Source organism: Syngnathus leptorhynchus, chromosome 8 (assembly GCF_054491065.1).
Source record: "Syngnathus leptorhynchus isolate UIUO chromosome 8, UIUO_Slep, whole genome shotgun sequence".
Taxonomy (NCBI): domain Eukaryota; kingdom Metazoa; phylum Chordata; class Actinopteri; order Syngnathiformes; family Syngnathidae; genus Syngnathus; species Syngnathus leptorhynchus.
Window position 1 is genome coordinate 10999516 of NC_141202.1, and position 14332 is coordinate 11013847.

Genomic DNA, 14332 nt, shown 5'->3' on the forward strand with positions numbered 1-14332 from the left:
ATGCAGGTGAGGCCTACAACTGCCTACCATGTCTGCAGTTATCAATATAGACAAAAGTGTTGACATGCACAAGGATTTGCACGTTTGAATGTCAGGAGGCGAGTCAGCGAAACAGGTTTGCTTTTAATTAAACAAATCCAATCCAAATCTCTTCCAAATGTCAATTACACTGTTACCCGTTTAACTACATTCTCCTCCACAAGCACCTCTTTGCCTTCCTGCCTCATGCTCCGCCTCCCCACCCTCCTTTTCTTAGTCAGGATGTAGAACGCCACCACGCTGCCAACCACAGCAAAACTGAGGGCCAGGATCACCAGTCCAAGCGCGAGTAAGTGAGAGGTTTCCCCGCTCAACTGGTTCAGCTGGTCCCACGTGCCCACGCCGATGCAGCTGAAGCCGATGAGCGTGCCCCAAAAGCCAAAGGCCAGCATGCAGGAGCCGCAGGACAGCTCCACGCCACCAGTTACCACGGTGATACCCGCCACGGAGACCACGCCACCCGGCAATGTCACAGCCTCGGATTTAGGGTCATAGGTGACAGCTGAAGCTGATAGATTGGAAGCATCCAGGGTTTCCATGGCGAGGACCACAATGGTGATGCTTCACGTTTGGTCTTCCTGTACTGTATTAAAAAAATAGTTGGGTGAAGTTAAAATTTTAATCTGGGCACTTCAAGAAAATATATTTGTTGTCAATATTGTCTTTCCTGCATTTCACACTGAAGAAATATGAGTTTATAGGGGTAATTGTCCCCCAATTTAGAATAAATACAGCTCAGCAAATAATTTTGGAGCAACCAACTTGCTTGTTTTGGTGTGACATTGTTTGACATTGTTGCCATAGATGTCAGTATTTTACATTTTAAATGATTGCTTTTTAAGACAATTAATTTATGCGAAAAATAAATATAAACAGTGTACTGTATAAAAAGTAACTTACGTAAGCATCTTAAAGCAAACCAGAAAGAGAATTTTACATTTTTACATAATTCATAATCTAATCAGCCAGGTGCAGATCAAACAGCCTATTAATATATGAACTGTTCTTGCTACGCCCTTGCTAAAGAGATTCCATTAATTGACCATCTATAAAACGATGTTCTCATTTTCGTTCAATCTACAATAACATAATTTTTATGGCGTCTGCTGAACCGATTCCAAGAAACAAGAGCAGCAAAGTCCTTCTTACCTTAGCGGGCAAAATGTCCCACGGGAATAAATATTCCCAGATAGGCCTGAAAGTGACTGCGTCTCTCTCCCAGGACGATGTGTGCAGAACTGAGCTCGGGGGGCCTCGACGCCGTCACCTTATCAAATGCGTCACAAGCGGAGGCCTCACAAGATGGTGGCCATTCTCGCCGAGATTGTTGTCGGCATGTTTTTTTGTTTGTTCCCGTCTTTCCTCGCATCCACGAGGAAACGGTCGTCTGTCATTAAGCGTCATTATGAGCCATCAAGTGATATTTATCTTGGAGCAACTCCCTTCCTCTGCACCGAGCTCCGTCACAACTCTGAAGCGGTGTCCCACCAAGGCATTGTTTCGGCTCCCTTAACTATTTGGCCGTTTCTTACGTCATTTTTCTGCAAATATGCGCTCTTGGTTAGCTTTGGCCTCAAATGTTCAGCCTTGGTTGGATACCGCAAGGACTCTGACAAGGTTCCAATCTTTAAACGCATCAATAATGGCAAAGTGCCAGTGTAGTGCCATATACTACATCATCTGGAGGTGTTCAGAATCGATATTTGCTTGTGATTTAGGGCTATACAAATAAACTTGACTTGACTTGAATAAGATTTGACATCTGAATTTAAAATGTATTTAATAGATAATTTAGTTTCATTTAAATCTTAACATTCAGATACGGTACTGGTTGCAGTTGATCCAAAAGAAATGCTACAAAATTAAGAAAACTGTTGTTAGCTTCAGCTAGCGGCTAGTGCTACCAACAGTTTTGAACACAAATTGACAAGAAAAGGGGGAAAAATAAACTTAAACGTTGAATACTGGGTAATAATGCTTTTTCATACAAATTGAAGAGCGATAAATGTTTTGTGATGTGACAACACATGGTTAAGAATTGAATTAATCTTTGTACTAATCCCAAACAAAATGCAGTTGTATGATAGCATAGTCTTGCTAAAATGTACATGATTGTGTCAACACGCTGGTCGCGCTAATACTCGAAAATGGTTTGCTGGTTCAAATCACACTACCTTCAAGATGACATTTTAATTACATGAAAGGTTCCTTCAGTAGCCAACAATTGTATTAAACCTTTCTTAGTTACCTGTCACCTGACACAATTAGTCAATTAGCCCCACATATCAAAGCATTGCAATTGTACGACATTATTTCACAAGACCAAATCTAACTTTGTCCAGTCTGGGTCAGAGGTAAAACGTCAGGGTGTTTTGTTATTCCTCTTAGCGAGGGGCTAATTCTATTGGCCATGACAGTCTTGGGATGGTGGCGATGATGCTAATAGGCTAAGCGCTGGATTGGGTGGGGCAGGACAGAACTTGGATAATCCAATAGATGGACTCACAGAGCATATTTATGGCGCCAATTCAATCCTGCAAGCAAACCAGCAAGTGCATGGAATTTAACTTTAAAATGTTTAACAAATGCCTTGATTAATGAGAACATTTAATTGATATCAAATTGACATTTGTGCCCATTGTGGTGAGTGGAGACAAAAAGTTGAGTTTGAGAATAAAACGGCCGGAGATAAAACGCGTCAGTGTTTGATAAGGCAAACAGAGCCAGGAAAGTCAATGAAAGGTTAGACTGGTAAACTTTGCCCTGAACTGATAGTGGGTGGTTCATCTGAAGAGAGTTGCACCTCCAATTGGAATTATTTTTGGTAGTGTCGCTTAAATTCAATGCATGGTCTTCAAATTGTCACAATAGGTCAACGGATGGGTGAAAAGGTCACAATCATAACTTTGTAGTGCCTTCTAGCAGCACCATCAAAGAAGTGCATTTCGGTCAAAAGCTCAGCCACCTTAAGTCCCGCATTAACAGAATTATCCTGGACCCACATTAGGAGATATTTTCCCCCCTGCCCTACTTACCTCCAACTTATCTCTTACGCCGCAGAGACGCTCGACGTGCACACCCAAAGGTGAGGTCTCCCTTCTCCTTCTTGTATTTTAGACATTTTCAGGCGTCATTCACTATCTAAACTCTATTTTGATCTGCTACAGGGATCACGGTGTTGGATCTTTACGTGACAGCCTGCGATCAGGAACAGGCTCTATTCTAAGACACTGGCCAAATCCAACCATGGGCAATAGCACGAGTAGCGCCTTGTCCAAGGAAATCCTGGAGGACCTGAAGCTGAGCACCAAGTTCACAGAGCACGAGATCAGCCAGTGGTACGAGAACTTCCAGAAGCAGTGCCCGACGGGACGCATCACGCCCGAGGAGTTTGAGCAGATCTATGCCCGCTTCTTCCCGGACAGCGATGCCAAGAGCTACGCTCGCCACGTGTTCCGCTCCTTCGACACCAATGATGACGGCACGCTGGACTTCAAGGAGTACATCATCGCCCTGCACATGACCTCCACCGGGAAGACCACCAGGAAGCTGGAGTGGGCCTTCTCGCTTTTCGACGTGGACAAGAATGGATACATCAACAAGACCGAAGTGACGGAAATCTGCCAGGTGAGATGAATGCCATCTGGTAAACACCAAGAAAATTTTCATTATGACAGCACAGATCTTGGATTTTAGTTGGGTGGATGAAAATATCGAATTTGATTGTCACATATTGATCTGTACACAATGTAAGAACGACATAGCAAGTGGTTGAGATGTTGAGGTCTTACAAATAGGAGGGGGGGAAACCTGTTTGAATAATGGTGTGGCTGGAACAGATTAACAGTGTTTCCATCCATTTCAATGGGGAAAGATGATTTGAGATCTCCATGTTTTGTTTTTCCCTTGAGTAGAAATGCTTCTATTTTTACAGTGCACTCACCGAATCCCAACCCTAACCTCGGAGTACTATTTGCCACCTCGGCAAGACCGTCGGCCATTTTGTCTTCCTTCCAAGCCCCTTATTTCTTCCAAGGTGGTGATCCCTGTGTGCAGCTTTCAAGCGCTAATTGTCAGCCCACCTGAGCCCCAGAGTCCCCCTAATCTCTAATCTTTAGCTCTCGGCCTGCACGTATAACGTTCGTCCCACTGGTCTAATCTGCGTTATGCTCTCCATACACCGTCTGTTGTTGTTTAATCCGGCAAGGAGTGTCTCTGTTTTCTCCTCAAAATCAAGATCACGTGTCAATATTTATTATATCTTTAAAGTTGGTCATGCATAATATGTGAGGGTTTAGGACATCCAGTTGGCACGGTAACGAGATTTGAGTCCCACCGACTGGCCTGAGAAGCAGCGAGTAATATGCCGGATACATGCTATGTGCTGCTAACTGTGGACACAGAGGTGCAATACTTTGCTAGACGTTCAGAGGACGCACTTTAGAGGGGCCAAGATGGAGGCGATAGTACTGAAAGTAAGCGGAGATCTCGCCGTTTGGCGGTCGGCCTGAGTCTTGGCTCTAATCCATGTTAATCTAGGTGTCTTAAATGTGGCAGATGAGTGCTTCCTCCTCTCTAAGTGGGACAGACACATACACACACTTAAAAGGGCCTCTTGCCTTGACAGCGCCTGGGACCCGAGTGGCCCTCAGCATTTTGTGATATCCAACTGCCATGTAACAGCGCACAAGTAGATATTTACAATTGTGTTTCTTTGTCGTGACTGCCACAAAAAAAATGAAGATTTTGAAAGGAGATGATTTTCTATGCTGCTATTCACTCTTAGGCCATCTTCAAACTGATCCCCAAAGAAGACCAGAGTAGGCTACCGGAAGACGAGAACACGCCAGAGAAGCGAGCCGACAAGCTGTGGTCCTACTTTGAGAAGAAAGACAATGGTAAGAGCTAAGCATGTTTCTACCATGTCAGTTGAATTGGCGCACCTATCTACTGATAACGAATAGCGGTACCGAACCGATACCAACCACCGATACTTAGGCCAAAATGATATACTGCAGCAGTTTGACATATTGGGAAATGATCATCTATGTCAGAAAAGAAAAGTCTTTGGTCACAGTGTTTTGTGATAAAAGTACTATTGAAGATTTTTTTATTTTCTTTTCTTATTTCAATCTGGTAGTCATACTTTTACTGAAGGTCTCCCACAAGCATTTGTAGTACTATTCAAGTTCTTAGTACTTTTGGAAGGAAAAAAAAAAAACTGAGCCTGATTTAAAATTGGAAAGAGGGCTAACATCTGCTTGCTACCTTTCCTCAGCAGCTGTTCGCACACATGCGTGGAGATTAAATTTGACAATCAGATGTTGGGCACAAAACAAAAATAATTATATAAATCCACCTGTGGGCTCCAATATGCACGTAACGGCTTGCATGCGAGCTTTGTTCGTACCTCAGCTGACTCCTTGGTTTTGCATGCATGAAAGAGCTGAGGGAATTTCTCACCTAAGTCATTTGACTTGTGACTCAAATTTTTTGTCATTTCTTTGTTTTCCCACCTGACAGAGCGACTGGCCGAAGGAGAGTTCATCAAGGGAGTAATTGAAAATGAAAATGCAATGCGGCTCATCCACTACGAACCGCTCAAACATTGAAGTGGCACAAAAAAATGAAAAATTGAAATGTGTAAATATTTTGCGTTACCCTTTTGACAGGAATCGATATCAAATGTAATTTTGTTTTATTGTTTGTCAAGTGGCATTGATTAATTGTCAGAAAAAATTTATGAGGTTGTGTTATTTTAGAAAAAGAACACACAGAACACTTCTCTGAAGCATTTTGAAAAATAATTTGCTCCTTTTTTGTCAGAATTTTGAAGAAACTCAATAGTAATTTCTAGAGTAATAGAACTGAGTTTAAATGGGGACATTTCATATATATGAATTTCGATTTTTTTTTTTCGGTCAAAAAAAGAAACAGAAATGCATACAAACTCAACATATATTGCTTAAATTCATATTTGAATGAGTTTTCCATTTAATTGGCCGGACTAAACATGATTTTTTTTTTGTGTTAACTAAGTTTAAACTCCAAACATGTATTTTGTTGTCAACCTGTTTCACAAAATTGAAAAAAAAATCAAATTAATCAGCCATGAACATGTATATTTGCGTGTTCAACTCAAATAGTTTTAACATAAAATATTACGTAAAGTCGTGGTTTTATTATTTTAGGTAGTCAACATAGAAACTAATTAATATAGCGAGTAATGACTGTTTAGCGTTTTAAAGTCTTATTTATTCAGCCAAAACTAAGATTATGTGAAAATGTCTGTTTACTGTACATCTGGGGACTGTGATCAAAATAAGCAAACAAGCCATACTCTGGACGATTGCGCAATCGTCATAGCTGATTGTTTTTTTTTTGACAGCTATTGGAATGTATGTAGTTGTAATACTTCTGATGTAACTTCCGGTATGGTGAATGACATTAAAGGTTTTCGCATACATGTCGGCTTGAATGTACGATTTATTCTCATGTAAACGTGGACGACCATTTTTAAAAAGCATAACACGTTTTTAACTGTTCACCATATTATATTTGTGAGGAGAAACGGTTCGAATGACAGATGAAGGAATGTGCGTGCGTACGTTTGAAAAAAATATCGTAGTTTACAGTCGAAGTACCTGATAGCAGTGCTGGTGGTGAATGATAAAATTGTTGATGACGCTTTTCAATTGTATTTATCCCCAGACGGCAAATCCTGGATTATCCCAAATGTGTAACCTAAAGTCATTATAATGAATTTGGCTCCATTTAATGGGACAGTAAGACAATTTGAGCTTTCCTGACGGGAAGTGTTGTGTTCATTCTCCACATGTATTGTCACCAAGCTTTGTTTTGTGAGTGTGCGTGCCAGCGCCTCTTTCCAACTTTCCTTGTGACCCCCCCCCCCCCCCCTCAGCAAACCTCCCGTTCCCATCTCTCCTTGCCCGTCTTTGCGTCCAACTGTGGATTACTGCTTTACACATAATCTTCTGTTCAACATCAGAGAGCAGACTTTTGAAAATCTCTATAATCTTTCTCTCTCGGCCCATCTATCTACTGTATATGTTCATCTGGTGCTCAGGTTTGTCTGCAAACGGGTTTCTTATCCCGGCATTCAAAATGTAATCTTGACTTTTTTTTTTTTGCAAGACTGCAACAAATGTCTAATTCTGACCGGCGAGTTTATTGTACAATCCATTTCCTTGAGAGGTTTATTATCAATTTACAATAGTCTCTTATTGGCTGTCACTCGGTTGTGCAAGTGTTTGTTGAATATGTAACACGACTTCCTCCTGTGAGGCACTGAGGACCCCCCCCCCCCCCCCAGAGATCATCTGTCCCTGCAAGTCGTTTTGGCCTCTGTTCCATATGGTCAGACTTGATGTGCAGAGTTCAACAAACGTTTCCTTCACCTTGTCCGTGAGTCTCCCAGCTTTCAGCAAGGGGAGTCCACTCTGTCCACGGGCCCATCCATCTCATCCATCTCCCTCTCGCAGTCCTCACAGCCATCCGGACCGCAGCCTCCCACTAAAACCAGCGTGGGTACATCCCCGTTGCCCACCACGCTGCCATTGGGGGCCCACGCCACGTCGATCATGCCGTCGGGACACTGCAGCAGGCCGCTGACCGAGTAGAAGCCCCCCGGACCGCCGCCGCCGCCGCCAGAGACCACTTCCTCGTAGCAGGGGGCCCGGGCAGCCGCTCTGGCCTCCTCCAGACGAAGCCTCTGCTTGCGGCGAAGCTCGATGATGGTCTTGGTGTAGGAGTTGAGCGTGACCACGGCGGCGCCCATGCAGCAGCTGAAGGACACCCAGGCAAGACTACAAGCAGGACATTTGCAAACATAAAGCGTCAGTCTGCAAAAACAAAACAAAAATAGCTAGGCCTGATACAACTTAAGCTACATTTGTTAGCAACCTACGCAAAAGACCAGCCGTAGTCCCACGACTGAGGCCTCCAGTCTTTGGGGCCCACAATGACCGTCATCTGGAACACGGTGGTGTACATCATGTGGGCCACCATCCCTAGAAGACCTGCAGTGGGGATGGAACAGTATGAAAAGAAGAAGATGGTGCCATTGCGACTCAGGAACTTTGTCCAGGTCATGCAAAAAAAATAAAAAATAATAATAATATATATATATATTTTTTCTTCTCACCTGAGAGTACAGTGCACATTGCAGCATAGGCACTGATTTTCAGTGAGTGCATCTCCTTGTGCGAGCACAAGACCTCCAGCCACATGAGCAAGAAGCCCATCCCCAGCAGGCCAATGTACGTGAACTCGGAGATGACCGACAACCAAAGCACACCTGTGGAAACGGCAGCAAAGAAGGTTGAGTGAAGACTTTAAGGAGTGTCGCTCAGGGAGTCACATCAACCTTACCTTGCGTCTCCCCTGGAGTCAACTCGATGAAGCTTCGGCATTTCTCCCCTGCCAAGAAATAGTTTAGTTCTAAAAATGAAACCCTGTCACAGTAATGTATCCATTTTTGGAAGATTTGATTCATAACAAAAGTGATTTCAATTGCTTGTGTGTCGTTACAAGTTGCCGCGTCAGCATTTCTTTCGCTGCCACCTCTGCTCACCATCACTGTGTTTCTCGCAGCTCTCCCAAAAGCCGGTGTGAAAATATCTGAAGGCGAACTTGTCCTCGCCCGTCTCCCAAATGTAGTGAACAGCGTTGGCCAGCTGCCTCTGGCGGATCTTGGCCAACTCCTCACGTCTGGCTGGAGACAGTGTGCGGTTGAAAGGGTTTTGGGTCGGGCTCTCTGTGGGACGGCACACAAGTAGGGCGACGCTTACACACATACACACGACAGCGTTGGACATTATGGCCGACTACTGGAAGCAAATGCGGCATCGCTGTAGACACAGAAAGATCATTTTTAACTTTAGCATTAACATGCTTGTCTAGAATTTTCTTTCTAATCTCCTGAGACAAGCTTCACTTGCTCGGGTCATACAAATCTTGTCAGCAACCTCACATAAATAAAACGGATTATCTTGAAGACACTTTCGATGCTAATTGGCTATATGGTAAAATTATTTTCATTCTGTTTCGAGGAATAACATCATTTTTGTCTAGGGTTGTTTCATGGGTTTGTTTTTGTTTCAAACTATTGTTAATAAAAATCACAGTATGTAACCTTTACAAATATATATATATATATATATATATATATATATATATATATATATATATATATATATATATATATATATATATATATATATATATATACCTAATATTTGTAGGTGCAGCAATTTAGCAGCGTCCAAAACAAATTTCCATCTGGGATAAACTTCTTTCTACCCTGTCCTGTCCTAACCTAAATGCAATCCCATTAGGTCCATAAATCACGTCTAGAGATGTTCCAATAACTTTAAGCCAACACTGTACATTGCCCGAAGTACATCCTGTACATTGTTTTAGGTGTACACATTGTGATCCTAGTTGATTCCTTTATGCGCGTAATCCCGTTGTGAATTAAGCATATATGGTTAGGAAATAAAAAGCAGATGAAGAAAACCGCCTCCCTCTGAGGCGTGTCCACAGATTAAAGTCATCCATAATTAAAAGTGAGCTATGGGTAAAACGAGATTAAAAAAATAAATCACACAAAGGACAATAGGTTTTCGAGAAGCCCGACACTCATCCACGTGGATTGGTACCGCAGAGAGTGACACAGTTTCAAAACGTGAGAATTCGCATCAAGTATGAAAATCACGTACCTGTGGTGTAAGGCTCGCTATTGTTCTGCCCGCAGTTCTTCATCTTGACGGGTGACAGGCAGAGAGGCTTGACCACCTTGTGGGTCCCCTCGCACCAGTAGGAGGTGCACAGGGCCAGGATGGAGAGCGCCAGGGCCAGCGAGGTCAAGGTCAGGGAGAGCAGGGAGCGGGAGCGGCGCGACATGCGCTCCGGCATGACCGAAGGCACCGGGGCAGGGCGGCGGATGAATGCGGCGCGTTGGCCACGGGGAAGGGCGGATGAATGTGGCGCAGCGGCCACGGGGCAGGGCGGACGCCTCCGGTGTCGAGGCGGGGTCGGGAGGTGATGAGCAGCCAGCCGTGCGGCAAAGACGAGCGTGACGTAACCGCTCGAGTGATTAAAAGGAGAGGCGGGAGAGGAAGATGCGATCAAGTTGATGCATGTGCGGGCAAACAGATGGAGGTAAAAATGCACAAGAGGAGATTTTCACGGTTCACGTAAGGAGAGAATTGCTGGAGGAGGGCTTGCCTGGAAAATTTACCCGATTTTTATTGTTACCTAACTGGGCCGTACCACGTACTTCCTCCACACCTCCTGTTTGAGACTCCCTGGCCCGCTTCTCATTATGACCGCCGCCGCTCTACCAGGCCAAGAAAGGAGACCAAAAAAAAAGCAAGAGATGATGAAGTTATGACTAAAACGTTCATCATCATTTCTGTCCGTAATCCCCATCAATCTGTAATCTGTTGGTGCGATAGGTGTAGTTTGAAACACAACAAATGTCGTTTGAGATGTCATTTTAAGACTTTATGAAAAGTTGTGACATGTTCCTCGTTTCTGAATCTTCCAGGCAGGATGAAAACCATAGCAACAGTATTTCCAATTTTAATTCTCGTCGTCAATCTTCAAAAATTAGGCAAACCTGACTTTATAAAATCAGTTACTTACCAAAGTGGTTATCCGGCGTATGAGTTGCATCAAATTTTAAAACGTCATCCAGTGTTCACCGCTGGCAGTGGAGTAGCCTCGCAGTCCTCGCTCATCTTTGTTCAATCCATGGGCTTCAAGTCAAAAATATATATTTTTTTCCATCTTTAACAGATTTCTTGAGAAGCCACGGCACTTTTTTGCGCATTATGGCCAGCGTTCCCTCGTCCTGGCTGAGCATCAGTGACTCTCCACCAGTGAGGCCGCCACCCCCTCCTGTTAATCCTCCCGGCCAATAGTAAATAGGCACAGTCGGTCTTCTTTCTTGGGAATCGGTTGCTCAAACTCAATTGGATTCATGGAATCCCTCTAAATCTACCCACTAGTGTACTGGCGCACCATTGTGACCACTTTTATCACTAAAAACATTGACAGTGGATTAAATGGTAAACCACTTGAATGGTAAACCTTTTCGCTCCATTTTCTGTTTAAAATGTAAATGTTTGGTTTTATAAAAACAAAAACACAAATAAATTAGATATTGTTGACCGTTTATTTACAATATGTACATGAAACATAATAAATGTGTTAGCTCTGATGTTAAAAGAGCCATTTTATGCATTTTTACCAACAATTTCGAACACATTTCAGGCATTTTAGTGACATTGCTGTACATAAATAGTTAAGTCTGCTTTCAATTGTTTTAATTGTAGAAAATAATGTTGATAAACTCATATAATCTTTTAAAATGGACAAATCAGAGCCAAAATTGAAATCAACCCCAGGCTTGAGATTTACAATAATGCAGAACCAGTTTGCTGTCACTTCCAAAACACTGAAAGAGAAAGAGAAACACATTTAGATCTCAACATAGTCGCGATGAATTCGACTCATCTGGCGCCCTCTGCTGGCCAATGCTGCTAACGTTTAATTTACTTGAAATCCCTGCATTTTGGTACTTTCTCTCTTTCAGAAGTGTGGCAATTGACTGAACAGAGAGCTAGTTTAGGAAAGAGTACTCGGCGTTCTTTAACTCACACAAATATGACTGTAGTTCTGGTGGATCTAGTCAAGTAACGATGGTTATGAAAGTGTTTTTCTTGAGCTACTTACATCAAAGAGGATCCCCACTTCTTGGTCCGGTGAGGGCGCAAACGACTGGTTAACGTAGATGAACTGGGAAGAAATACTTGTGTCAGAGTTCTAATGATGTGGCTACAATGAAGAAACTTTTTCTGCATGGGAATTTGAGTGGTCACTCACAAGTTGTTCATTGGCATCCATCTTGAGAAAGCGAGCGATAAACTGAGAAAGCGACTGCACCGTCCTGCTCCTGTCCACGGCCCATTTCTTGGTTTTCATAATGGGGGTATCCCCAACTGCCTTCAGCAGGACATCAACTACACAATGAGGAAAGATGAGTCTTTTTTTTTTCTGATCAATATTTGGGGCAGTTGAACGCAGCAACGTACAAATGCTTTGTTACAGTACTTTTTCTTATACATGCCACCTCATAAATTAAATTGCATTATACTGGTTTTCATTTACAATCTCATGTGGATTTGACAGCTGAAGGCAATACTTTTGACATCCAGATTAACCTACTCCTTTTGCCAAACGTGTAATCACTACACGTAACCTTATGACCAAACCATTGTATTTATATGAAGATAATATTAAATGTAGGTAACTCAGTATTTATACATATAAATGTTTGCATTAGCTGCTTCCGCAACTGAAAACACGCGTAAACAACCGATACACTCATTGGGCAGATTTCTAAAAAGCAACGACCCGATTGGTCAGTCGATCATTACGTCACAAATCCGGAAAAGGTTGTTTACCCCGGTTTTGATAGTCGTTATGATACGTTAAATGAGTAAAAGTGCATAAAATGCACGTTCTTACTCTTTTTTTTCTCTTCGTTAGTCGTCGAGTCTTCGGGAGGTAAGTGTAGCTCCTCTTTCGGGGTCTCTGTTGGTGAATCCGCATTGTCTGACATCTTTAGTGACGACGATACTTTTAATGACCACCCACCCGACCTGAGGTGATTCGTCTTCCGCTTCCATCTACCATTGGTTAACAGGGACGTCAATCACCAAGACACCTGATTCTATTGGTCGTTATGCTCCAGGCGTGGTTTAAACAAACGTAAAGCACTCTGCAGCCTGCACTTGTGCCTTCGAGCTGTGTGTTTGCTCAGGTTTGTTATTGTTGATCTCACTGTTTATTTTGTTCACTGAAAAACCCCACTGATTAATTATGTTTTCTGTATGAATACTTGGATACTTTCTTATTAGCATCCGTACGCTTTCTCTTTTAACTCAGGTGGTGGTGTCACATGAGGACAGTTTGAGAGTTGGAACTTTTAACAGTGCGCTTCACAGTCAATCATCAACAGTAAGTCACCTTGGTCTTGCAGAGGCAAGCCTTGTTATTACTTCGATTGTAGTCATTCTACCTTAATTGTCTCGCGTGAATCCGAGAGCATGCCACAGAGCCAAAACATGACTGGCTCAACCTTCCACACAGCTAACATGCATGTAAATAATGTAATGTTGACAGTGGCAAGCATCGGCAGGCTCTCCACCAAAGATACGGTGCTTCTCCTGTGCGACATGCAAGAGAAGTTCCGACCCAACATCTTCCAATTCACCAACATTGTCAGCAATGCCGCCAGATTGCTCCAGGTTGCAACTTTCGCCTTGGAGTTAAAATAATTAAAAAAAAAAACTTCCTCTTCAATCTAAAATTCCCTCTATTCTGATAGGCCAGCCGGATTCTGGGGATCCCTGCTATCCTGACTGAGCAGTATCCGAAAGGTTTGGGCCCGACGGTGCCGGAGCTGGGAGCGGAGGGCCTGACGGCTCACGCCAAAACGTCCTTCACCATGATGATAGAGGAGGTGCAGAAGGAGATGCAGGCTCTGGGGAACCCCAAGCAGGCTATCCTGTGTGGCATCGAGGCGCACGCTTGTATTGCGGTAAAAAACATTTGCAACCCCTTCAGGAAATCACTCAAAAGCTCTGTCTGATTCACCTTTGCTCTTTTCGCAGTGTACGGCATTTGATCTACTGGAAAAGGGAACTGAAGTCCACATCGTGTCGGACGCCGTCTCGTCGCGGAGGTAGCCGTTGACGCGGCGCCGTCCTGCATGTTTCCACAGCTCAATGCGTTTCCGTTTTCTTTTTCGTGCAGCCAGACGGACCGCTTATTCGCTCTGTCCCGCCTGAAGCAGAGCGGCGCCTTCCTCACCACTACCGAGGCCGTCTTGCTGCAGCTGGTCCAAGGCGCCAAGCACCCTAACTTTAAGGAGGTCCTTTATAATGTGCTTTACTAGTCACAACATTAGGGACACCCTGCAAAAGCAAATGAGAATGGATGGAGAAAATGACAGAGGGTAGCTAAGCTAGTTCTATCTAATTCCTGATTTTCTGTCACCCACCAGATCCAGCAGCTTATGATGCAGCCGTCTCCAGACACTGGCCTCCTCGCCTATTTCAGTGCGCTCTAAGAAGAAACAAAAGAACATCCAGTCAGATGCATTTGCCAACAAGACAGATTTCCAAAGTAATCTACATGCGGAGTCCTTCAATAAAAGGATGTTGCATTATTAATCGGATATGTCTGTTTGTCTGAGTGTTTG

General features: G+C 43.4%; 5 protein-coding genes across 5 annotated transcripts; 2 read left to right on the top strand and 3 right to left on the bottom strand.

Annotated features, from left to right (window-relative positions):
- Positions 1 to 154: 154 nt before the first annotated feature.
- On the bottom strand, positions 155 to 1325 carry LOC147052402 (uncharacterized). The gene is made up of 2 exons (XM_085919087.1): positions 1189 to 1325; positions 155 to 622 (listed from the first exon to the last, which is right to left on the bottom strand). The coding sequence occupies exon 2, from the start codon at positions 576 to 578 to the stop codon at positions 165 to 167; it is 414 nt and encodes a 137-aa protein (XP_085775213.1). The 5' UTR covers positions 579 to 622; positions 1189 to 1325; the 3' UTR covers positions 155 to 164.
- Positions 1326 to 3285: 1960 nt separating this feature from the next.
- On the top strand, positions 3286 to 6466 carry rcvrn2 (recoverin 2). The gene is made up of 3 exons (XM_085918187.1): positions 3286 to 3666; positions 4826 to 4937; positions 5563 to 6466. Exons 1-3 carry the CDS (start codon positions 3286 to 3288, stop codon positions 5649 to 5651), a joined length of 582 nt encoding a protein of 193 aa, XP_085774313.1. The 3' UTR covers positions 5652 to 6466.
- A 934-nt stretch (positions 6467 to 7400) lies between these two features.
- Positions 7401 to 9975, bottom strand: LOC147052404 (germ cell-specific gene 1-like protein). Its single transcript, XM_085917831.1, has 6 exons — positions 9780 to 9975; positions 8633 to 8815; positions 8431 to 8478; positions 8204 to 8356; positions 7967 to 8078; positions 7401 to 7865 (listed from the first exon to the last, which is right to left on the bottom strand). The coding sequence occupies exons 1-6, from the start codon at positions 9973 to 9975 to the stop codon at positions 7481 to 7483; spliced, it is 1077 nt and encodes a 358-aa protein (XP_085773957.1). The 3' UTR covers positions 7401 to 7480.
- Positions 9976 to 11225: 1250 nt separating this feature from the next.
- On the bottom strand, positions 11226 to 12760 carry atg12 (ATG12 autophagy related 12 homolog (S. cerevisiae)). The gene is made up of 4 exons (XM_085917833.1): positions 12595 to 12760; positions 11950 to 12086; positions 11800 to 11862; positions 11226 to 11521 (listed from the first exon to the last, which is right to left on the bottom strand). Exons 1-4 carry the CDS (start codon positions 12686 to 12688, stop codon positions 11462 to 11464), a joined length of 354 nt encoding a protein of 117 aa, XP_085773959.1. The 5' UTR covers positions 12689 to 12760; the 3' UTR covers positions 11226 to 11461.
- Positions 12761 to 12770: 10 nt separating this feature from the next.
- On the top strand, positions 12771 to 14303 carry isoc2 (isochorismatase domain containing 2). The gene is made up of 7 exons (XM_085917832.1): positions 12771 to 12889; positions 13015 to 13086; positions 13252 to 13376; positions 13457 to 13669; positions 13743 to 13813; positions 13885 to 14002; positions 14135 to 14303. Coding segments are annotated over exons 2-7 (594 nt in total). The 5' UTR covers positions 12771 to 12889; positions 13015 to 13085; the 3' UTR covers positions 14201 to 14303.
- Positions 14304 to 14332: the final 29 nt, after the last annotated feature.

Excerpts from the sequence above, each read along its gene's own strand:
- LOC147052402 (XM_085919087.1), bottom strand. The coding sequence starts at position 578 with ATGGAAACCCTGGATGCTTCCAATCTATCAGCTTCAGCTGTCACCTAT.
- rcvrn2 (XM_085918187.1), top strand. The coding sequence starts at position 3,286 with ATGGGCAATAGCACGAGTAGCGCCTTGTCCAAGGAAATCCTGGAGGAC. Across the intron at positions 3,667-4,825 it reads AAGTGACGGAAATCTGCCAG|GCCATCTTCAAACTGATCCC; the intron begins GTGAGATGAATG and ends ATTCACTCTTAG. Across the intron at positions 4,938-5,562 it reads CTTTGAGAAGAAAGACAATG|AGCGACTGGCCGAAGGAGAG; the intron begins GTAAGAGCTAAG and ends CCCACCTGACAG.
- LOC147052404 (XM_085917831.1), bottom strand. The coding sequence starts at position 9,975 with ATGCCGGAGCGCATGTCGCGCCGCTCCCGCTCCCTGCTCTCCCTGACC. Across the intron at positions 8,079-8,203 it reads AATGTGCACTGTACTCTCAG|GTCTTCTAGGGATGGTGGCC; the intron begins GTGAGAAGAAAA and ends TCCCCACTGCAG. Across the intron at positions 7,866-7,966 it reads GACTACGGCTGGTCTTTTGC|TCTTGCCTGGGTGTCCTTCA; the intron begins GTAGGTTGCTAA and ends TCCTGCTTGTAG.
- atg12 (XM_085917833.1), bottom strand. The coding sequence starts at position 12,688 with ATGTCAGACAATGCGGATTCACCAACAGAGACCCCGAAAGAGGAGCTA. Across the intron at positions 12,087-12,594 it reads TAACGAAGAGAAAAAAAAGA|TTGATGTCCTGCTGAAGGCA; the intron begins GTAAGAACGTGC and ends CTCATTGTGTAG. Across the intron at positions 11,863-11,949 it reads TGGATGCCAATGAACAACTT|TTCATCTACGTTAACCAGTC; the intron begins GTGAGTGACCAC and ends ATTTCTTCCCAG.
- isoc2 (XM_085917832.1), top strand. Across the intron at positions 13,814-13,884 it reads GACGCCGTCTCGTCGCGGAG|CCAGACGGACCGCTTATTCG; the intron begins GTAGCCGTTGAC and ends TTTTTCGTGCAG. Across the intron at positions 14,003-14,134 it reads AGCACCCTAACTTTAAGGAG|ATCCAGCAGCTTATGATGCA; the intron begins GTCCTTTATAAT and ends GTCACCCACCAG.